The sequence below is a fragment of the Palaemon carinicauda genome, chromosome 8 (genome assembly GCF_036898095.1).
Source record: "Palaemon carinicauda isolate YSFRI2023 chromosome 8, ASM3689809v2, whole genome shotgun sequence".
NCBI classification, from domain to species: domain Eukaryota; kingdom Metazoa; phylum Arthropoda; class Malacostraca; order Decapoda; family Palaemonidae; genus Palaemon; species Palaemon carinicauda.
The window spans coordinates 1444240-1467766 of NC_090732.1; the positions used below are offsets into that span (position 1 = coordinate 1444240).

At 37.4% G+C, this 23527-nt stretch overlaps 2 protein-coding genes across 2 annotated transcripts in view; one reads left to right on the forward strand and one right to left on the reverse strand.

The window, feature by feature from the left end:
• The window catches only part of LOC137645599 (uncharacterized), a 25499-nt gene extending 8332 nt beyond the window's left edge, over nucleotides 1-17167 (forward strand). Inside the window, exon 2 of the mRNA XM_068378398.1 lies at nucleotides 13213-17167. Within this exon, the coding sequence (XP_068234499.1) occupies nucleotides 13213-15239 (2027 nt within the window). The 3' untranslated portion in view covers nucleotides 15240-17167. The remainder of the gene's footprint in view (nucleotides 1-13212) is intronic.
• The window catches only part of LOC137644805 (protein Star-like), a 55936-nt gene that overhangs the window by 25143 nt on the left and 7266 nt on the right, over nucleotides 1-23527 (reverse strand). Inside the window, exons 6-8 of the mRNA XM_068377699.1 lie at nucleotides 22964-23065; nucleotides 20746-20904; nucleotides 18531-20036 (exon numbers count right to left, since the gene is read on the reverse strand). Of these exons, the coding sequence (XP_068233800.1) occupies nucleotides 19830-20036; nucleotides 20746-20904; nucleotides 22964-23065 (468 nt within the window). The 3' untranslated portion in view covers nucleotides 18531-19829. The remainder of the gene's footprint in view (nucleotides 1-18530; nucleotides 20037-20745; nucleotides 20905-22963; nucleotides 23066-23527) is intronic.

A 23527-nucleotide genomic window follows, 5' to 3' on the forward strand; every position in this document is an offset into this window, starting at 1 on the left:
TCTCTCTCTCTCTCTCTCTCTCTGAAATTGAGAGTTTTGTGAAGATGTTGAACCTACAGAAAATGATGTTTGGACTAACCAATCCCGACAGATATAAGGCATCTGTTGATTTCCGTCTTAAATCTCTCTCTCTCCCTCTCTCTCTCTCTCTCTGAAATTGAGAGTTTTGTGAAGATGTTGAACCTACAGAAAATGATGTTTGGACTAACCAATCCCGACAGATATAAGGCATCTGTTGATTTCCGTCTTAAATATCTCTCTCTCTCTCTCTCTCTCTCTCTCTCTCTCTCTCTCTGAAATTGAGAGTTTTGTGAAGATGTTGAACCTACAGAAAATGATGTTTGGACTAACCAATCCCGACAGATATAAGGCATCTGTTGATTTCCGTCTTAAATATCTCTCTCTCTCTCTCTCTCTCTCTCTCTCTCTCTCTCTGAAATTGAGAGTTTTGTGAAGATGTTGAACCTACAGAAAATGATGTTTGGACTAACCAATCCCGACAGATATAAGGCATCTGTTGATTTCCGTCTTAAATATCTCTCTCTCTCTCTCTCTCTCTCTCTCTCTCTCTCTCTCTCTGAAATTGAGAGTTTTGTGAAGATGTTGAACCTACAGAAAATGATGTTTGGACTAACCAATCCCGACAGATATAAGGCATCTGTTGATTTCCGTCTTAAATCTCTCTCTCTCCCTCTCTCTCTCTCTCTCTGAAATTGAGAGTTTTGTGAAGATGTTGAACCTACAGAAAATGATGTTTGGACTAACCAATCCCGACAGATATAAGGCATCTGTTGATTTCCGTCTTAAATCTCTCTCTCTCCCTCTCTCTCTCTCTCTCTCTCTCTGAAATTGAGAGTTTTGTGAAGATGTTGAACCTACAGAAAATGATGTTTGGACTAACCAATCCCGACAGATATAAGGCATCTGTTGATTTCCGTCTTAAATCTCTCTCTCTCTCTCTCTCTCTCTCTCTCTCTCTCTCTCTGAAATTGAGAGTTTTGTGAAGATGTTGAACCTACAGAAAATGATGTTTGGACTAACCAATCCCGACAGATATAAGGCATCTGTTGATTTCCGTCTTAAATATCTCTCTCTCTCTCTCTCTCTCTCTCTCTCTCTCTCTCTCTCTCTCTCTCTCTGAAATTGAGAGTTTTGTGAAGATGTTGAACCTACAGAAAATGATGTTTGGACTAACCAATCCCGACAGATATAAGGCATCTGTTGATTTCCGTCTTAAATTTCTCTCTCTCCCTCTCTCTCTCTCTCTCTCTCTCTGAAATTGAGAGTTTTGTGAAGATGTTGAACCTACAGAAAATGATGTTTGGACTAACCAATCCCGACAGATATAAGGCATCTGTTGATTTCCGTCTTAAATATCTCTCTCTCTCTCTCTCTCTCTCTCTCTCTCTCTCTCTCTCTCTCTCTCTCTCTCTCTCTGAAATTGAGAGTTTTGTGAAGATGTTGAACCTACAGAAAATGATGTTTGGACTAACCAATCCCGACAGATATAAGGCATCTGTTGATTTCCGTCTTAAATATCTCTCTCTCTCTCTCTCTCTCTCTCTCTCTCTCTCTCTCTCTGAAATTGAGAGTTTTGTGAAGATGTTGAACCTACAGAAAATGATGTTTGGACTAACCAATCCCGACAGATATAAGGCATCTGTTGATTTCCGTCTTAAATCTCTCTCTCTCCCTCTCTCTCTCTCTCTCTCTGAAATTGAGAGTTTTGTGAAGATGTTGAACCTACAGAAAATGATGTTTGGACTAACCAATCCCGACAGATATAAGGCATCTGTTGATTTCCGTCTTAAATCTCTCTCTCTCTGAAATTGAGAGTTTTGTGAAGATGTTGAACCTACAGGAAAAGATGTTTGGACTAACCAATCCCGACAGATATAAGGCATCTGTTGATTTCCGTCTTAAATCTCTCTCTCTCTCTCTCTCTCTCTCTCTCTGAAATTGAGAGTTTTGTGAAGATGTTGAACCTACAGAAAATGATGTTTGGACTAACCAATCCCGACAGATATAAGGCATCTGTTGATTTCCGTCTTAAATCTCTCTCTCTCCCTCTCCCTCTCCCTCTCTCTCTCTCTCTCTCTCAAATCGAGAGTATTGTGAAGATGTTGAACCTACAGAAAATGATGTTTGGACTAACAGATCAAGACAGATAGAAATCACTTTTTTAATTATGATAATAATAATAATGATAATAATAATAATACAAAATATCATCATCATTGATAACATTATTCCCAATACTATTGATAATAATGAATATATCGATAATAACGATAAGATTTTTTCAGCCATATTTGTTCTAATATTATAACAGAATACTGTTACAATGGACGTCATTAGCAAGATGGGGAAAAATAGTACTAAAATATTTTATGAGAATTAGTACAGAAATTTTTGGAAATATTTTATTTTTCTTCGTTTCATATAGAACTAAACGAATTTTCTTTCTTTTTTTATGAAGCGCATTTGCACTGACTCGCAGTGGCACCCTTTTAGCTCGGAAAAGTTTCAAACTAGCTGATGGGTTGGACAAAATAATTCTAACCAATCAGCGAGTAGGAAAATTTTCCGAGCTAAAAGGGTACCGCTGCTAGTCAGTGCAAATGCACCTTTTTTTAATAAGACTGAGCATAGTTCTATACGATGTGTATGAAAATTTTTTTTTATTATCTCCTTCAAAACTAAAAAATTAGGCAGGCTGAGCTTAAAAGAAAAAAAAAAAATATATAGTCAGGAAAGCTGCGTGTTGAAACCAATGCCAATAAAGCAAAATTCTTTCACTGAATTCTAAGTTGCCAAAATCACTACATTGTTTTTTCAATGTTGGTAAATTCAGCCAAACATCTGTTAGGGGACACGTGGCCCGTGGCTATGCCTCATGGCTATAATTTTGGCTACGGCAGCCACAACAGGTGGTGGCACTGCGATGTGTATTGACTCAGTCTCTGGCTCTGCGTATCCCTGTAGGAGCGATGCGACTCCAGTGAACTTAAAACCGAACCAGTAAGGAAGAAGCACAAGGTTTTACATCCAGCGATGATGAGACCCTTAAATGTGTTTTCTCTCCCTCTCTCTGTCTCTCTTATTACTTACGGGAGCGAGACTGTCAAGGTGGAGGAACGGCAGTCATAAATTTGTAAGGGGATGTCTTGTGACCGCTGCTAACGTGGGAGACAACGTGATTGGTTATGACGTCATCAGGGGGTGGGGCTTATTTCGCCCGGAATCTTTGCGGCGACTATAGTCAATAGGATAAGTCCTGTTTACCGTGCAACAAGTAGCCTGGCCATGACGTCATCAGGGGGTGGGGCTTATTTTGCCCGGAATCTTTGCGGCGACTATAGTCAATAGAATAAGTCACGACTTTTTCCATCCAACAAGTAGACGTCAACGTATATTGTCAATCCAAGGGCTACATTTCAGTCATTTTTGGGGATTCTTGTTAGTGTATATTAACATATAATTTATAAAAAAGATAATAATATGGTTGATAATTTTGACCATAGATTGACATGACCACTTAGTTTAAACATAAATAGGCCTACAGTTAATTTCTATAGAAGGATGCTTACTGATAAAGGATGAGAGGGCATCTGTGGATAACTTTGTTTGGTGGATAAAATTTCCTGATATATTAGGTCCTCTTTATTTTTTTTTTTATAAAACCAGGAATATTATTCTTACCGGCTTTCGAATTCCCCCATTAATCAGCAAATATGAAGTCGAGGGACCTTGTATCAATAACTCAAATCATTAGTCTTGTAGTGTATTTTATTCTAGTTTTGTTTTAAACTTTTTTTAATATTTTTTTTTCAATCATAACAATCAATTACAATGTGGTCAGATGACAGAGCAGCCTTCCAAATTAAAGTCTGCTTTTCATCGGCGATTTTATTATTGTGATCAACTAACTACGTTATCATCAATATCATACATCATCTCCTACTACCCCTATTGAAGCAAAGGTCCTCGGTTAGATTTCACCTGTCGTCTCTATCTTGAGCTTTTAATTCAACACTTCTTCATTCATCATCTCCTACTTCACGCTTCATAGTCTTCAGCTATGTAGGTCTTGGTCTTCCAACTCTTGTGCCTTGTAGAGCCCTGTTAAAAGTTTGGTGAAGTAATCTCTCTTGGGGAAAGCGTGGAGCATTTCCAAACCATCTCCATCTACCCCTCACCATGATCTCATCCACATATGGCACTCGAGTAATATATCTTATAGTTTTAACCAACTACAGATAAATGCAATGTATTATTATTATTATTATTATTTGCTAAGCTACAACACTAGTTGGAAAAGCAGGATGCTATAAGTCCAGGGACCCCAACAGGGAAAATAGCAAAGTGAGGAAAGGAAACAAAGAAAAATCAAATATTTTAAGATCAGTAACAGCATGACAATAAATATTTCATATATACACTATAAAACTTTAACAAAACAAGAGGAAGAGAAATGAGATAGAATAGAGTGTACCATCAAGCAAGAGAACTCTAACTCAGTGGAAAACCATAGTACAGAGGTTATGGCGCTACCCAAGAATAGAGAATAATGGTTTGATTTTGGAGTGTCCTTCTAGAAGAGCTGCTTACCTTAGCTAAAGAGTGTCTTCTACCCTAACCAAGAAGAAAGTAGCCACTGATCAATTACAGTGCAGTAGTTAACCCCTTGAGAGAAGAAGAATTATTTGTATGACAGACATACTTTTTCTCCTATTTATCTTAATGGCACAGAGTGTCGTCCTTAGCTTCTGTATTGAACTTGTTTTTTTTTTTCTTAATGCGTAGCTAAGACTACAGAGTGTCGTCCTTAGCTTCTGTATTGAATCTTTTTTTTTCTTAATGCGTAGCTAAGACTACAGAGTGTCGTCCTTAGCTTCTGTATTGAATCTTTTTTTTTTCTTAATGCGTAGCTAAGACTACAGAGTGTCGTCCTTAGCTTCTGTATTGAACCTGTTTCTTTTTCCTTAATGCGTAGCTAAGACTACAGAGTGTCGTCCTTAGCTTCTGTATTGAACCTGTTTTTTTTCCTTAATGCGTAGCTAAGACTACAGAGTGTCGTCCTTAGCTTCTGTATTGAACCTGTTTTTTTTTTTCCTTAATGCGTAGCTAAGACTACAGAGTGTCGTCCTTAGCTTCTGTATTGAACCTGTTTTTTTTTTTCCTTAATGCGTAGCTAAGACTACAGAGTGTCGTCCTTAGCTTCTGTATTGAATCTTTTTTTTTCTTAATGCGTAGCTAAGACTACAGAGTGTCGTCCTTAGCTTCTGTATTGAACCTGTTTCTTTTTTTCCTTAATGCGTAGCTAAGACTACAGAGTGTCGTCCTTAGCTTCTGTACTGAACCTGTTTTTTTTTCCTTAATGCGTAGCTAAGACTACAGAGTGTCGTCCTTAGCTTCTGTATTGAATCTTTTTTTTCCTTAATGCGTAGCTAAGACTACAGAGTGTCGTCCTTAGCTTCTGTATTGAATCTGTTTTTTTTCCTTAATGCGTAGCTAAGACTACAGAGTGTCGTCCTTAGCTTCTGTATTGAATCTGTTTTTTTTCCTTAATGCGTAGCTAAGACTACAGAGTGTCGTCCTTAGCTTCTGTATTGAATCTTTTTTTTTCTTAATGCGTAGCTAGGACTACAGAGTGTCGTCCTTAGCTTCTGTATTGAACCTGTTTTTTTTTCTTAATGCGTAGCTAAGACTACAGAGTGTCGTCCTTAGCTTCTGTACTGAACCTGTTTTTTTTTTTCCTTAATGCGTAGCTAAGACTACAGAGTGTCGTCCTTAGCTTCTGTACTGAACCTGTTTTTTTTTTCTTAATGCGTAGCTAAGACTACAGAGTGTCGTCCTTAGCTTCTGTACTGAACCTGTTTTTTTTTCCTTAATGCGTAGCTAAGACTACAGTGTCGTCCTTAGCTTCTGTATTGAATCTTTTTTTTCCTTAATGCGTAGCTAAGACTACAGAGTGTCGTCCTTAGCTTCTGTATTGAATCTGTTTTTTTTCCTTAATGCGTAGCTAAGACTACAGAGTGTCGTCCTTAGCTTCTGTATTGAATCTGTTTTTTTTTCCTTAATGCGTAGCTAAGACTACAGAGTGTCGTCCTTAGCTTCTGTATTGAATCTGTTTTTTTTCCTTAATGCGTAGCTAAGACTACAGAGTGTCGTCCTTAGCTTCTGTATTGAATCTTTTTTTTTCTTAATGCGTAGCTAGGACTACAGAGTGTCGTCCTTAGCTTCTGTATTGAACCTGTTTTTTTTTCTTAATGCGTAGCTAAGACTACAGAGTGTCGTCCTTAGCTTCTGTATTGAATCTTTTTTTTTCTTAATGCGTAGCTAAGACTACAGAGTGTCGTCCTTAGCTTCTGTACTGAACCTGTTTTTTTTTTCTTAATGCGTAGCTAAGACTACAGAGTGTCGTCCTTAGCTTCTGTACTGAACCTGTTTTTTTTTTCTTAATGCGTAGCTAAGACTACAGAGTGTCGTCCTTAGCTTCTGTACTGAACCTGTTTTTTTTTTTTTCTTAATGCGTAGCTAAGACTACAGAGTGTCGTCCTTAGCTTCTGTATTGAATCTTTTTTTTCCTTAATGCGTAGCTAAGACTACAGAGTGTCGTCCTTAGCTTCTGTATTGAATCTTTTTTTTTCTTAATGCGTAGCTAAGACTACAGAGTGTCGTCCTTAGCTTCTGTATTGAACCTGTTTTTTTTTCTTAATGCGTAGCTAAGACTACAGAGTGTCGTCCTTAGCTTCTGTACTGAACCTGTTTTTTTTTTTTCTTAATGCGTAGCTAAGACTACAGAGTGTCGTCCTTAGCTTCTGTACTGAACCTGTTTTTTTTTCTTAATGCGTAGCTAAGACTACAGAGTCTCGTCCTTAGCTTCTGTATTGAACCTGTTTTTTTTCCTTAATGCGTAGCTAAGACTACAGAGTCTCGTCCTTAGCTTCTGTATTGAACCTGTTTTTTTTTCTTAATGCGTAGCTAAGACTACAGAGTGTCGTCCTTAGCTTCTGTACTGAACCTGTTTTTTTTTTTTCTTAATGCGTAGCTAAGACTACAGAGTGTCGTCCTTAGCTTCTGTACTGAACCTGTTTTTTTTTCTTAATGCGTAGCTAAGACTACAGAGTCTCGTCCTTAGCTTCTGTATTGAACCTGTTTTTTTTCCTTAATGCGTAGCTAAGACTACAGAGTCTCGTCCTTAGCTTCTGTATTGAACCTGTTTTTTTTTTCTTAATGCGTAGCTAAGACTACAGAGTGTCGTCCTTAGCTTCTGTACTGAACCTGTTTTTTTTTTCCTTAATGCGTAGCTAAGACTACAGAGTCTCGTCCTTAGCTTCTGTATTGAACCTGTATTTTATTTTTCCTTAATGCGTAGCTAAGACTACAGAGTGTCGTCCTTAGCTTCTGTATTGAATCTTTTTTTTTCTTAATGCGTAGCTAAGACTACAGAGTGTCGTCCTTAGCTTCTGTATTGAATCTGTTTTTTTTCCTTAATGCGTAGCTAAGACTACAGAGTGTCGTCCTTAGCTTCTGTATTGAATCTTTTTTTTTCTTAATGCGTAGCTAGGACTACAGAGTGTCGTCCTTAGCTTCTGTATTGAACCTGTTTTTTTTCTTAATGCGTAGCTAGGACTACAGAGTGTCGTCCTTAGCTTCTGTATTGAATCTTTTTTTTTCTTAATGCGTAGCTAGGACTACAGAGTGTCGTCCTTAGCTTCTGTATTGAATCTGTTTTTTTTTCCTTAATGCGTAGCTAAGACTACAGAGTGTCGTCCTTAGCTTCTGTATTGAATCTTTTTTTTTCTTAATGCGTAGCTAAGACTACAGAGTGTCGTCCTTAGCTTCTGTACTGAACCTGTTTTTTTTTCCTTAATGCGTAGCTAAGACTACAGAGTGTCGTCCTTAGCTTCTGTACTGAACCTGGTTTTTTTTTCCTTAATGCGTAGCTAAGACTACAGAGTGTCGTCCTTAGCTTCTGTATTGAACCTGTTTTTTTTCCTTAATGCTTAGCTAAGACTACAGAGTGTCGTCCTTAGCTTCTGTATTGAATCTTTTTTTTCTTAATGCGTAGCTAAGACTACAGAGTGTCGTCCTTAGCTTCTGTATTGAACCTGTTTTTTTTTTCCTTAATGCGTAGCTAAGACTACAGAGTGTCGTCCTTAGCTTCTGTACTGAACCTGGTTTTTTTTTCCTTAATGCGTAGCTAAGACTACAGAGTGTCGTCCTTAGCTTCTGTATTGAACCTGTTTTTTTTCCTTAATGCGTAGCTAAGACTACAGAGTGTCGTCCTTAGCTTCTGTATTGAATCTTTTTTTTTCTTAATGCGTAGCTAAGACTACAGAGTGTCGTCCTTAGCTTCTGTATTGAATCTTTTTTTTTCTTAATGCGTAGCTAAGACTACAGAGTGTCGTCCTTAGCTTCTGTATTGAACCTGTTTTTTTTTTTTCTTAATGCGTAGCTAAGACTACAGAGTGTCGTCCTTAGCTTCTGTATTGAATCTTTTTTTTTCTTAATGCGTAGCTAAGACTACAGAGTGTCGTCCTTAGCTTCTGTACTGAACCTGTTTTTTTTCCTTAATGCGTAGCTAAGACTACAGAGTGTCGTCCTTAGCTTCTGTATTGAATCTTTTTTTTTCTTAATGCGTAGCTAAGACTACAGATTGTCGTCCTTAGCTTCTGTATTGAACCTGTTTTTTTTTTTCCTTAATGCGTAGCTAAGACTACAGAGTGTCGTCCTTAGCTTCTGTACTGAACCTGGTTTTTTTTTCCTTAATGCGTAGCTAAGACTACAGAGTGTCGTCCTTAGCTTCTGTATTGAATCTTTTTTTTTCTTAATGCGTAGCTAAGACTACAGAGTGTCGTCCTTAGCTTCTGTATTGAATCTTTTTTTTTCTTAATGCGTAGCTAAGACTACAGAGTGTCGTCCTTAGCTTCTGTATTGAACCTGTTTTTTTTTTCCTTAATGCGTAGCTAAGACTACAGAGTGTCGTCCTTAGCTTCTGTATTGAATCTTTTTTTTTCTTAATGCGTAGCTAAGACTACAGAGTGTCGTCCTTAGCTTCTGTATTGAATCTTTTTTTTTCTTAATGTGTAGCTAAGACTACAGAGTGTCGTCCTTAGCTTCTGTATTGAACCGGTTTTTTTTTTCCTTAATGCGTAGCTAAGACTACAGAGTGTCGTCCTTAGCTTCTGTACTGAACCTGTTTTTTTTTCCTTAATGCGTAGCTAAGACTACAGAGTGTCGTCCTTAGCTTCTGTATTGAATCTTTTTTTTTCTTAATGCGTAGCTAGGACTACAGAGTGTCGTCCTTAGCTTCTGTACTGAACCTGTTTTTTTTTCCTTAATGCGTAGCTAAGACTACAGAGTGTCGTCCTTAGCTTCTGTATTGAATCTTTTTTTTTCTTAATGCGTAGCTAAGACTACAGAGTGTCGTCCTTAGCTTCTGTATTGAATCTTTTTTTTTCTTAATGCGTAGCTAAGACTACAGAGTGTCGTCCTTAGCTTCTGTATTGAATCTTTTTTTTTCTTAATGCGTAGCTAGGACTACAGAGTGTCGTCCTTAGCTTCTGTACTGAACCTGTTTTTTTTTCCTTAATGCGTAGCTAAGACTACAGAGTGTCGTCCTTAGCTTCTGTATTGAATCTTTTTTTTTCTTAATGCGTAGCTAAGACTACAGAGTGTCGTCCTTAGCTTCTGTATTGAATCTTTTTTTTTCTTAATGCGTAGCTAAGACTACAGAGTGTCGTCCTTAGCTTCTGTATTGAATCTTTTTTTTCTTAATGCGTAGCTAGGACTACAGAGTGTCGTCCTTAGCTTCTGTACTGAACCTGTTTTTTTTTCCTTAATGCGTAGCTAAGACTACAGAGTGTCGTCCTTAGCTTCTGTATTGAATCTTTTTTTTTCTTAATGCGTAGCTAAGACTACAGAGTGTCGTCCTTAGTTTCTGTATTGAATCTTTTTTTTCTTAATGCGTAGCTAAGACTACAGAGTGTCGTCCTTAGCTTCTGTATTGAATCTTTTTTTTTCTTAATGCGTAGCTAGGACTACAGAGTGTCGTCCTTAGCTTCTGTACTGAACCTGTTTTTTTTTCCTTAATGCGTAGCTAAGACTACAGAGTGTCGTCCTTAGCTTCTGTATTGAATCTTTTTTTTTCTTAATGCGTAGCTAAGACTACAGAGTGTCGTCCTTAGCTTCTGTATTGAATCTTTTTTTTTCTTAATGCGTAGCTAAGACTACAGAGTGTCGTCCTTAGCTTCTGTATTGAATCTTTTTTTTTCTTAATGCGTAGCTAGGACTACAGAGTGTCGTCCTTAGCTTCTGTACTGAACCTGTTTTTTTTTCCTTAATGCGTAGCTAAAACTACAGAGTGTCGTCCTTAGCTTCTGTATTGAATCTTTTTTTTCTTAATGCGTAGCTAGGACTACAGAGTGTCGTCCTTAGCTTCTGTACTGAACCTGTTTTTTTTCCTTAATGCGTAGCTAAGACTACAGAGTGTCGTCCTTATCTTCTGTATTGAATCTTTTTTTTTCTTAATGCGTAGCTAAGACTACAGAGTGTCGTCCTTAGCTTCTGTATTGAATCTTTTTTTTCTTAATGCGTAGCTAAGACTACAGAGTGTCGTCCTTAGCTTCTGTATTGAATCTTTTTTTTTCTTAATGCGTAGCTAGGACTACAGAGTGTCGTCCTTAGCTTCTGTACTGAACCTGTTTATTTTTCCTTAATGCGTAGCTAAGACTACAGAGTGTCGTCCTTAGCTTCTGTATTGAATCTTTTTTTTTCTTAATGCGTAGCTAAGACTACAGAGTGTCGTCCTTAGCTTCTGTATTGAATCTTTTTTTTTCTTAATGCGTAGCTAAGACTACAGAGTGTCGTCCTTAGCTTCTGTATTGAATCTTTTTTTTTCTTAATGCGTAGCTAGGACTACAGAGTGTCGTCCTTAGCTTCTGTACTGAACCTGTTTATTTTTCCTTAATGCGTAGCTAAGACTACAGAGTGTCGTCCTTAGCTTCTGTATTGAATCTTTTTTTTTCTTAATGCGTAGCTAAGACTACAGAGTGTCGTCCTTAGCTTCTGTACTGAACCTGTTTTTTTTTCCTTAATGCGTAGCTAAGACTACAGAGTGTCGTCCTTAGCTTCTGTATTGAATCTTTTTTTTTCTTAATGCGTAGCTAAGACTACAGAGTGTCGTCCTTAGCTTCTGTATTGAATCTTTTTTTTCTTAATGCGTAGCTAGGACTACAGAGTGTCGTCCTTAGCTTCTGTACTGAACCTGTTTTTTTTCCTTAATGCGTAGCTAAGACTACAGAGTGTCGTCCTTATCTTCTGTATTGAATCTTTTTTTTTCTTAATGCGTAGCTAAGACTACAGAGTGTCGTCCTTAGCTTCTGTATTGAATCTTTTTTTTCCTTAATGCGTAGCTAAGACTACAGAGTGTCGTCCTTAGCTTCTGTATTGAATCTTTTTTTTTCTTAATGCGTAGCTAAGACTACAGAGTGTCGTCCTTAGCTTCTGTATTGAATCTTTTTCTTTCTTAATGCGTAGCTAAGACTAAAGTGATACAGGCCGTCGTAACACCGTTAGGAACACGTGACTTAAGCGATTCCCATCGCTGACGCGTTAACAAAAACGAGTTTACAAGTAGGTCTCTCTCTCTCTCTCTCTCTCTCTCTCTCTCTCTCTCTCTCTCTCTCTCTTAGCAAACATGAACTCTGCTACTTCATCTCAAATTTTGTTTTTGTTTTCTTGACAAGAATAGGCCAATTTGTACCATTCCGAGTTTACGTAATTTCCTTGTCTCCTTTTCTCGCTGGGCTGTTTTTCCCTGTTAGAGCTCTTGAGCGTATAGCATCCTACTTTTCCAACTAGGGTTGTAGCTTAGCAAATAAATAATAATAATAATAATAATTATCATTATTATTATTATTTTTATTATTATTTTATTAATAATAATAATAATAATAATAATAATAAATTACCTGAATAGACTGTAATTAAATCTTATAAGAATATTCAAAGCTTTATGCAACCATGATCAAGGTACGATGAGTTGCAAAAGTCAAGTGAAGATAAAATATTCGGCATGAAACAAAACAACCAGATCAGTTATAAAGAGTCGATGAAAAGAATCACTTAGCAGCAGCAATTCATAATTAGGATTTGGGAATGTCACCTTACATAAATATCAATTGACACAATGAAAAACTATGAAAGCATATATAAAAAGGCAGCTTTCTCGGGAGTCAACTTTACAATTGTAGCTAGTAAAAGATCAATAAATCTAGGTGCAATTCTTAATAAACTTTTCTATAACCCTACGCTTAACCTTCCTTCTGTATCCAAGCTTGGAAACAATTATTAAACATTAAACTACCGAAATAACAGTTAGCGTCCTTGTCGAGAAATAATATCGTACGTCAGTAACAGAGGACAAACTGTGCCATAAGCTGGAAGTCTTTGAGAAGACTGTATCGGATAGTGAGAGAGAGAGAGAGAGAGAGAGAGAGAGAGAGAGAGAGAGAGAGAGAGAGAGAGAGAGATTGTCGTGAAATGGAAAGTGTAACCACTCAGCGATTGTTAACAAGAATCCAGAGGAACAGTTAATAAAAGATGTGCCGAGGGAAACTAACACCGAGTGTGTCACCTGAGTTACAAACATTAGCAATTATTGGGGAGAGAGAGAGAGAGAGAGAGAGAGAGAGAGAGAGAGAGAGAGAGAGAGAGAATATTCTCTAAACTTGAAAGACTGATCCAGACTGGTACATACAGGAGGGATGATTATGATAATGCAACGTTACATATTTTTTTTTTCACCACAGGAAAGTATTGTCCACTATCACTTGCCGTTTAATATTTCATCTTTTATCACAAGAAATGTTCTTATCACTTGATGCTCAATATTGAACAAAATCATCTTTTTTTTTGGATTTTACAGGCATACATGTTAGGAAGCAGTGTACAAGTCTGATGTACTGAACGTTTATTTAATAAAAAACGGGAAATCATGGCTAGATATTATATAAGAAGTTCAACAGAGAACTATAATATATATAAAAAACTGCATGTCCAAAGAATAAGGCATACTTCAGAAACCTTCTCGAAACATCATGTTCTCTCTTTTGTATGATTTTTATATTCATCTGAATATACTTTACTAAATTGATAAATTCCAGTAACTGGTTAATATATGCTTTAACATTATCTTTCCAGTTGAAAAGATGAGTGCCGTTGTTTCGCCAGCATCTTTACAGCAGATCTGCCAGGCTGCGGCAGCATCATGGTTGTTGGACTGGTCAGGTTTGGTTGGCCAGATCTCAGCTAGGGCTGCTTCCATGCAAACTCAGAGAAACCGCACTGGGGGATGGAGTATGACGCCGTCGACTGACCCCTCAAGAGGTAATAGAATCTACACCTATCAGAGCTTCTATGGCACCACAAATCTAGACCACGAAGCTAAGGAGGTCCGTTCCCAAGCAGACGTCTATAGGAAAATAGGGAGAAGCCGTTGCAGAAAGAAACACAGAACAGATAGCAAGACAGTCGCTTTGTATCCCAGGATTGAACTGCCTGAGTATTATGAAGACTCTGCAGTGTTAGAGTATCTAGGGTACTGTAGCTATGGTAGTGATAATGTACACAAGAAAACAACCAATCCAACATCTTTACAGACCAATATTAGGTTAACTTTTGATAAAAAGGTTCTGGAAGGGAGTGCGAGAAGTTGCTCATTATTTCTGAAACATTTCTTACCACCACTTTTGGTTAATCAAATTATAGATTTAGCTTGGAAACGCCTTTCCAGACTTGTTTCTCACACTGAACATAGTCAATCAGTTGAACAATACCAAGTGGCAGATTGGGTAAGAAGAGCACCAGCTTTACTTCAGCTGTGTACAAGATTTCCATCAGTAGGCTTAGCATTAAACATATCAGGCATTCCAGACAGTTTGATAGAGGATGTTCTTGTGATAATTAATCAGTATTTTTCTTTTAAAACTTTAAATAGTCTTGTTCTCCCTAAAGTAGACTTTAAGAAAAAGCAGCTGGACATTAGTGTTAAGTGCAAACAAATGTATAAGGATATAGTGTTGGGAGCATCTCTAACAAGTGTGACCCTGAATAATGAATTATGCGATGATGGTATGCTAAGTACTCTCTCTCAGATTCCATTAAAAGAACTTACAATAGGTGGAAATTCGGTCTCCGAGAAAGGAATTATAAATGATCTGTGTGCTCTACCGGTGGAGACAGTTCATGAAGCAAAAAACATTATTAGTTCAGGATATTTGGAAGATTTGTGTGTGTGTCCTCTTAGGAAATCTTTGCAGAAACTTGAAATGTCTTTTCAACGTCTCGCCAGTTCTGTATTTCATATAATTCCAGCAATCTTTCCTGAACTGCGAGACTATAATCCACATAGAAACGTGGTGCAGTGTTTAGAGAACTTTGAAAGACTTATTCCATTGAAAAACAACAATACACTTGTTTCTTCTCAGACCACCACCAAACTCATCAGATTGAATGTAGGAAATGCAAGTAGGGCAACTTTGAACATGATTGCAAAGATTTGTCCCCAGTTACAGGAACTTGTGCTTACATTTGATTCAGGTGCAGAAGACAACTTGATTGCACTAGAAAACTTCCGGCATTTGTCTCATTTAGAAATTTTGTACTTCCCATCACTCCCAGCTTCTCAGCCAAAGTTAGATGCTAATATTTTGCAGACTGTCATCCATGTGTTTAGAGAACAGCTTAAGGGCATAAGTTTAACAGGATTCAATGTTTCAGGAAGTGTCTTAAGGGAATTATCCCAACTACCAGAGCTCTACCATTTGAAGTTTACAGATTGCTGGTTATCTAGCCCAACAAATCTACCACACAATCCATTCCCAACCTTAGGTAAAGTGAGTTTGAATTTTCTTCCGGCCAACAGTGTAATGAGATTTTTCACAATGGGTGGCAATGTACACACTTTACATTTAGACCTGAAGGGGTTAGAATGGGGTAGCAATCCACTTACTGATTCCAGCATCAAAGCTCTAGCTTCGTCTGGAATTTTCAAGTCATTGCAAACTTTCACTGCCACCTCATCTTATTTAACGAGAGATGCTCTTCGCACATTAGCATCTATGCCTTGTATGAAGGTTGTAGGATATCTTTCATCTTGGGGGCTGACGGAAGAAGAACTTTGCTGTGTGACCCATTCTAGCCCTCAACACATACTTTGCTATCAGTGATCTCATATTGAGAGAATTCTCCTTAAAGATTATTGATAATATGGAGCTCTGAGGCACATCAGATGTATTTCCTTAGTCCCCAATCATCCCGTTCTTCCTTTCTATTTTCATTTTGACCTTAAAACTTATTTTCCCATCTAAGACGAGGCACATTTCATGTTATAATCCCAGACGAATTAAAAAAACTATGATATTTTGGTTGCTTTAAGAATAATTCTTGGTTTATTTTTCATCTTGTATAAAGGAAGTTGTAACTACTTCAATTTTTTTCTGCAATAGTTGTGGAGCCGATTTGTGCTTATGAAAGAAAAAAGGTATATTTCTTGTACCTCTTTCTTAAAATATATTGTAGTAATAATTCTTTTATGAGTGGTACTGGTTACCCTGTAAAATTTGGTGCTGATTCAACCCATAATTAGTAGGCCTCCAGCATGTTGCCCTTTGAAAGAAACTACAGCAAATTGTGCAGGATATATTTGATTGTTAAAGTCAAAAGAGTATTTTCCAAGAACAGCTACTTGTCTTGTTTGGTTCAATTCCCTTTTTTATATAATTTTTTTATTGCAAAAAGTCGGATTGATTTTATATGGTATGTACTATGAATACTGTTATGATAATTTTTTATAATATAACTTTTGCAATTTTTGAGTTTTTAATAGAACTATTAACTTGAAAAAGATGGAATAAGATATCTGAGACAAATCGATAAACTTGGTGACTAAAAGAAATTTATTTTCAGGAGGCATGGAACTACAGTTTATTTTAACCTTATATCACACTTCTTTATATACCAAGAGGTCCTTTTACTGTGACAATTTTTTTATTGTGATATGATGAGAGTGCAGCCAATTTTTAAGTCAATTGTTAATTTATAAGTGATTTATTTACACTGTTCAAAATCAACGTTAATTGATCTTTTACGAGTTGAATTCAAGCAAACCTCATACAATGATATTGATAGATTAAAGGCCCTTCCACACGAGGAGCAAATGCAGGGCGGCCACTCTGATTTGCCCGTAATTCTTTCGCTTTGAAACATTGTTTCCAGATCAAACAGTACAAATCAGACAGTAGGCACAGACAGGCAAACGTATGACATGGGTCAGACGCGGAGCAGAGGCTAGAGTGTAGTCAAGAGTTGTGTCAGACAATAGTCAGGTGCCCCATCCAGTGCCTCAACAGCGGTCACGTGCACTTAAGATGTTTTGCCCGTGGTTTGCTCGTCTATGACGTCATCTGCACTCATGATTGTCACCCTTCGTGTGGACGGGGCTTAAAGGTACGTTTTGCATGCAGCGATTGTGCGATGATCGCTGGGTGATAATCGCTGAACACTAATTACATTTATTCCTATGGGGCTGTTTTGCAACGAGCGACTATTTGGAGCCAGCGATGATCGCTCGTGATTGTAGCGATAATCGCTTGTTGCAAAACAGGCCCATAGGAATAAATGTATTTAGTGCTCAGTGATGATTGCAACAATCGCTGCATGCAAAACATGCCTTTAGCGTTGGCCTTTCATACCTTCGAATGAGTTGGAAAGGAAAGTTCCACTTCATTAAAGTAGGACCATAACCGAAACAAAAACTACCATTTTAATGAGTAAATGAAGCTGTCAGGATTCTAGGGCTTAGACAGAGCCACGGGAGCGTAATAAGACACCATTGAATAAATACAATACACCCTTGTTGGACAGAACATCACAGATTCATTCCAAAATCCAAAAATTTCACTTTATTTGACTAAAATTTGCAACCAATCATGTAGAGGTGTGAAATTACACACAGAATGCACATATTTCTTGCTACAGTACTTTTCCATGATAGAAAAAACCTTATTTATCTAGTTTTAATATGCCAGTTGAATAGCAATGATTCAGGATTGGATTTCTACCGAATGAAGATTTACTCTCTCTGGTGACTCGTACCACATTTCAATTTAAAAAAAATTTCAATTAAAAAAAAATAATGCCTGGCAAAATGCCAATGAAATACAATGAAATATCCTTGAGGTCTAAAGGATTAAAGTCTACGTGTTGTTTTCTCTAGGCCTATTTTGTTAATAGGTTTAATGGACATAGCAGGAAGCTATTTGTACTGTCTTATGTATATTCTGTTTATGCAAGTCACATGATCGAATCATTTGTTGGCTGGGCAAGGTAGAGTCACAACAACAGAGGTTTCAAATTGAACCGATCATTGAAAAAAAAAATGTGATATTACTTCATTAACAAGAGCAATCAGAGACTTCTAACCTCTGCCAAAGTTTAATGTAGTCTTCTATGGCCTCAGATCTGTCTGTGGTGGAACTTTCGTCAAAATCCGTCAATTTGTTTTGAAGATATCTTTAAAATGGCGAAAAATGCAAATTCGGATCTAGAATCCGAATTAAGATCATCTCCACAATTTAATGGGATCGTCCATAACCCAAGATCTATCTCTGGTGGAGATTCGTTAAAATCCGTCAATTTGCTCTGAAGCTATCTTTAAATTGGCGAAAAATGTAAACCCGGATCTAGAATCCAGATCCGGACACAGATCATTTCTAAAATTGAGATCGTCCATGGCCCTAGATCTATCTATGGGGGAAATTGTCAAAATCCGTCAATTTGTTTTGAAGTTATCTTTAAAATGGCGAAAAATGCAAATCCAGATTTAGAATCCGGATCCGGAACCGGATCATCTCTAAAATCTAATTAGATCGTACATGGCCTAAGATCTATCTGTGGTGAAAATTTCATCAAAATCATTCGAGTAGTTCTGACGTAATCCTGTCCACAGACAGACACACAGACAAACAAACTGACTATTTTATAACCTCCTTAGTGGAGGTAAATTACAACCAAAGACTGAAATATACTCGAGTTGCCGATAAAATAGCTTAATCTTTTTTCTAGTTTAATGAGTGTACTAAAATCAACCTTACTTTAGGAATATAAAAATTATTATTATTATTATTATTATTATTATTATTATTATTATTATTATTATTAGCTAAGCTACAACCCTAGTTGAAAAAACTGACTGTTTTAAGTCCAAGGGCTCCAACAGGGAATAATAGCCCAGTGGGGACAAGAAACAAGAAAATAAGCTACAAGAGAAGTAATGAACAATCAAAATAAAATATTCTAAGAACAGCAGCATTAAATTGGATCAGTCATATATAGATTAAATAAACATAATAGGTTGCAAGAAACTGTTAACATTAAATCAAATCGCATTTAATTAACACAGTCTCCATTGGCATCAAGACTTCAATAACAACTCAAAAGAAAAACTATATAATTCTTACCACCAACTCTGCCACCCGAGTCCAGTTGCCACGTCACTAACCTGATTCACTTAAAATTCAAGTCAAAACTATGAGCAAGAGAGTCCTATGAACCATTTCTGGTCCATTTTAGAGCTAATTGTAGGGCAGACTAAATTCTGTCTTACTTTCGTCAGTCTCAACTTCTCTGTTCTGTCAACAAACCGTCAATCTTGAAATAAGGGAACTACATTGCGACGGTTAAGCCATGTCGTTTTAGTACTTCCAACTAAATTATCAATATAAATACCTATGGCATTCTCAACCCTAATGGACGACGTATCATAAAATTCACATAGGTTTGATAAAGCTTCAACTATTAGAAATACAAAGCATGAAATGAAAACATGGCTGAACAACAGGCGTGTGAAACTACCACACTATTTTACTGAATCGGAATTTGACATTTTATTCTGCTTGGAGACCGACTTGTTAATAACTTGGTTTTTAGATCATGAGGACATTTACGATGTCATGAGAAACAAGAGGACATTGACAGAAAAAAACATATGTTGTAAATGTCTAAGTAAATCGAACACCTCATTGATTCTAGTCTTAACTCATTCAGCTAGTTACCTCCGCCAACAAAGTTGGAAGGAGGTTATATTTTCGCCCCTGGTTGTGTGAGTGTGTTTGTTTGTGAACAGCTTCCTGACCACAATTTTAATCGTAGAGTACTGAAACTTGCAGGGATTAACTGTAACGTAAAAAGCTGGAAATTATTAAATTTTGGAAGGTCAAATGTCAAAGCTCAAGGTCAAGCAAACTGTCCAATTCACGTAATCAGCCATAAGTTTGGACATCGTTGTCACAGAGACTTCAAACTTGGTTCATATTTGTGTGTATGAAAATCCACGCCAATTAATACATGTTAAGGTTAAAGGTCATGGTCAAGGTCGAGCAAAAGGTCGAGAAATAAGTTAACTTGGCGGAGGTCTGCGCTCTTCTGAATGCCCCCTCTAGTTGTTTATTATGTCTTTGTCTTATAGCAGTCAGCTGTTAGGTTTTCCTCTCATTTTTGTAATCTTTCGTAGTAAATGTTACGCACAATACTAACTTCGAGTCAATACGTACACGTCCACAAGAAGAGAAAGAATGTTACTGAAAAGTATAATGTAAATAAAATTTTTACATTTCATATACAAAATCACTACACTGATTCATGAACATAGATCACTTTTGAGAACATATGTTCCACATAAAAACATTTGCTGCAAGTTTTGAACTTTTGAAGTCCTACCGATTCAATTACCCGATTAGGAAGACCATTCCACAACTCGGTCACAGCTTGTTTGATTTACCCATGACCTCTTTTTTTTCTTTTGCAAACTCTGGCAGTTTTAACGGGGATTTCGGCATGTACGGTGAACCTTTCTTGATGAATATAACGTCCTCTCGATTCCTGGCAATCTCTTTGTATCCCCTTTTCTCGAAATCTCTCGAAATGTCATCTATCTCTTCCAAAACTTTCCATTCCAGACAAACGACCTGTTAGATGAAGTTCCGTTTTAATTTCTAATTTGGAAAGAATGCAAATGGAACGTAGTGCATATTAATATAGTGAATTATGAAATTCCTGCATTATTGAGTTAGAAGAATTATGATAAGAATTTTGACACATTTGAAATGCCAGAATTTCCATTATACAAATACATATGAGCACAGTGAAAAGACATGTTTTCTCAAAGCACTCAACTAACTGCTTTGACAGGTATAATAGACCTGTCTGTCTACTGTAAAACGTTAAAATAACCTGAAACAGATGCGATCTTGCTTTCCTTACCTGGGCATCAAACCCTGGCTATTAACAGGTACAGTATAATATCACCATCTGTTTACTGGAAAGTGCTAGATTAACCTGGAAGAGATGTGATCTTTCTTCCCTGTGACATCAAACTTTGCCTTTTAACAGGTACAGTATACCATCAACTGTCTAAGGTAAAACGCTAGAATAGCCTGGAACAGATGTGATCTTGCCTTCCTTACCTAGACATCGAACTAACTTATAGCAGGTACAGTATATCATCATATCATCATCTGTCCACTACAAAATACCAGAATAACCTAGAACAGATGCGATCTTGGTTCCCTTAACTGGACATCAAAACTCTGGCTTTTACCAGGTACAGTATATCACCATCTGTCTACTGTAAAACGCTAGAACAACTTGGAACAGATGCGATCTTGGTTCCCTTACCTGGACATCAAACTTGTCTAAATCAAAGTGCTTAAGAACAGCCATCTCGGCTCCCTCAATGTCCAGGACCAAGAGATCAACGCGAGTCACACGAAGAGCCATCAGCATTGATTCGAGAGGGATGCACTGCACCTTAGCAAACCATGAGTTTCCGAGTGCCTGGAAAGGTTGTAATCATGTTAAAATGGTTTAACCAGATGTAAAACCCTTCTTATAGTTGCATTCTATTGGGATTATAATGATTAGTATAATACATATTAGCATATCATACTCAGGCTTCACTTATAGCTGGATCTCGAGATGATTATAAGATATTTTTGCCAGACTTAAGACCCATACGAACTGGGTTCAGTGAAGAACCAAGTGTGAAGCCTCTTGAACAGACTTACAACCCACTTCGAACTGGGTTCAGTAAAAACAATCAAAATTAGATTCTTAAATAGGCTTAGATCCCACTAAGAACTGGGTTCAGTAAAAACAATCAAAATGAGATTCTTAAATAGGCTTAGAGCCCACTACGAACGGGGTCCAGAAAAGAAAATAATAATTATAACTTAACCAGACTCTGGACCTACAGCAAACTTGGAACTGCAATGAGTATAACCATTATAAAATAGCTTAAACAGATAGTAATAAATGTATAAAGTACCGGATTTACTACCCACTATGAGCTGGATCCATATCTTTCACAACTCTATGTGAGCTGGATCCATCATTCAGTATAGAATAGTTTAACTAAACTCAGGAACTATTACGAACAGGGTCCCACTACTAACAATATGTATAAAAAAAAAGAAAAGAAAAAAGAACCAGATTTGTAACTTGATATGAACTGCATCCTACATTCAATACAAAGCAATTTAACAAGACTGAGGACCCACCATGAATAGGTTCATAAAAAGAACACACATGGAAATAATAGCTTAATCGAACCACGATCCTATAATAACTGGGTCCTGTAATAGCTTAACCAGATTCTTTTAGGGCTCCACCAATGGATATCCAATTGAATGCATACCAGTAATTAATGAATGGAAACTGGATTAGAAAAAAGAATGGCCTCATGAAAAGGGCTAAAAGAAAATAATTGGGGATGATAAATGTTGAAGAGATGTTGCAAAGAATCTGCTCACTGTAAGTGTTACCAACTGATGGGAAACAGCTGAAGGAGTTGTGACTAGAACTCTAAAAATAAATTCGGATCACCTATAGAATTACCACCCCAGAATCCCTCACCTGTAGACTCGCCACCCGTAACCCCTCACCTGTAGAATTGTCACCCCAAAATCCCACACATGTAATATTGTTCCCCCAGAATCCCCCAACTGTAGAATTCCCACACATCTAGAATTGTCACCCCAGAATCCACCACCTGTAGAATTCCCACACTTCTAGAATTGTCACCCCCCAGAATTCCCCACCTGTAGAATTCCCCCACATGTAGAATTGTCCCCCCAGAATCCACCATTTGTAGAATTCCCCCACATGTAGAATTGTCACCCCCCCAATCCCCCACTTGTAGAATTCACCCACATGTAGAACTATCACCCCAGAATCCTCCACCTGTAGAATTGTCACTCCAGAATCCCCCACCTGTAGAATTGTTCCCCCCAAATCCCCCACCTGTAGAATTTCCCCAGATGTAGAATTGTCACCCCAGAATCCCACACATGTAGAATTGTTCCCCCCAGAATCCCCCACCTATAGAATTCCCACACATCTAGAATTGTCACCCCATAATCCACCACCTGTAGAATTCTCCCACATGTAGAATTGTCTCCCCCAGAATCCCCCACCTGTAGAATTCCCCCACATGTAGAATTGTCCCCCCCAGAATTCCCCCCTGTAGAATTCCCCCACATGTAGAATTGTCCCCCCAAGAATCCTCCACCTGTAGGATTTCCCCACATGTAGAATTGTCACCCCAGAATCCCCCACCTGTAGAATCGTCACCCCAGGGTATCCCATCTGTATAATTATCACCCCAAAGGGCCTTTGGGTGACAATGTTGCAGTTGATCCAAAAATTCATTAGAAGTTAAAGGAATCCCAAGAAGTTAATCAATAGAAAACAATAAATCAATGGATTTTATTTTGATTCTGATCTAGGCTTCAAACTTTGGTTATCGGGACAAAAAACTCTGACATTTAACATTACTAGGTTTTCATCAGTGAAGTAAACCACTGATTTATGGTAATATTTAGTAAATATGTATTACTTTTTGACTGGAGAACGAAGCTAATCCATGCATGGCTCTCATCTTAAATCCCAAGGGTATGGCCATGGGCCCAGCATAGTGTATATGCTGTGTCAGCATCTCCTGTAGAAAGAGAGAATCATATACATATTAAATCTGTGCAATTGAATACTGTGACGGAGCCGACAGAGGGTTGTGAACTCAAAGACAGGATGTAATCAACTGAGTTATAATATTATAGAACACTCTCCTTTATATACAAAACCTCAAGGCAACAGGACATAACATGTTTACAAGACATACAATGTCACAGAGGAAAACCGGAGACGTGAATTTTCATGTTCGTTTGAGTGCGAGGGAAGAGCGCAGATACAAGCATAATATATACAAAAGGAATTATGTACAATTGTGTGACACACGGTTGGTACAATACGCTTCTAATGAAATATGAAATACAGTTAGTGAGACAATAATAATAATAATAATAATAATAATAATAATAATAATAATAATAATAATAATATTCTATCTATCTATTTACCAAGGCACTTTCCCCAATTTTTGGGTAGCCGACATCAAACAAAG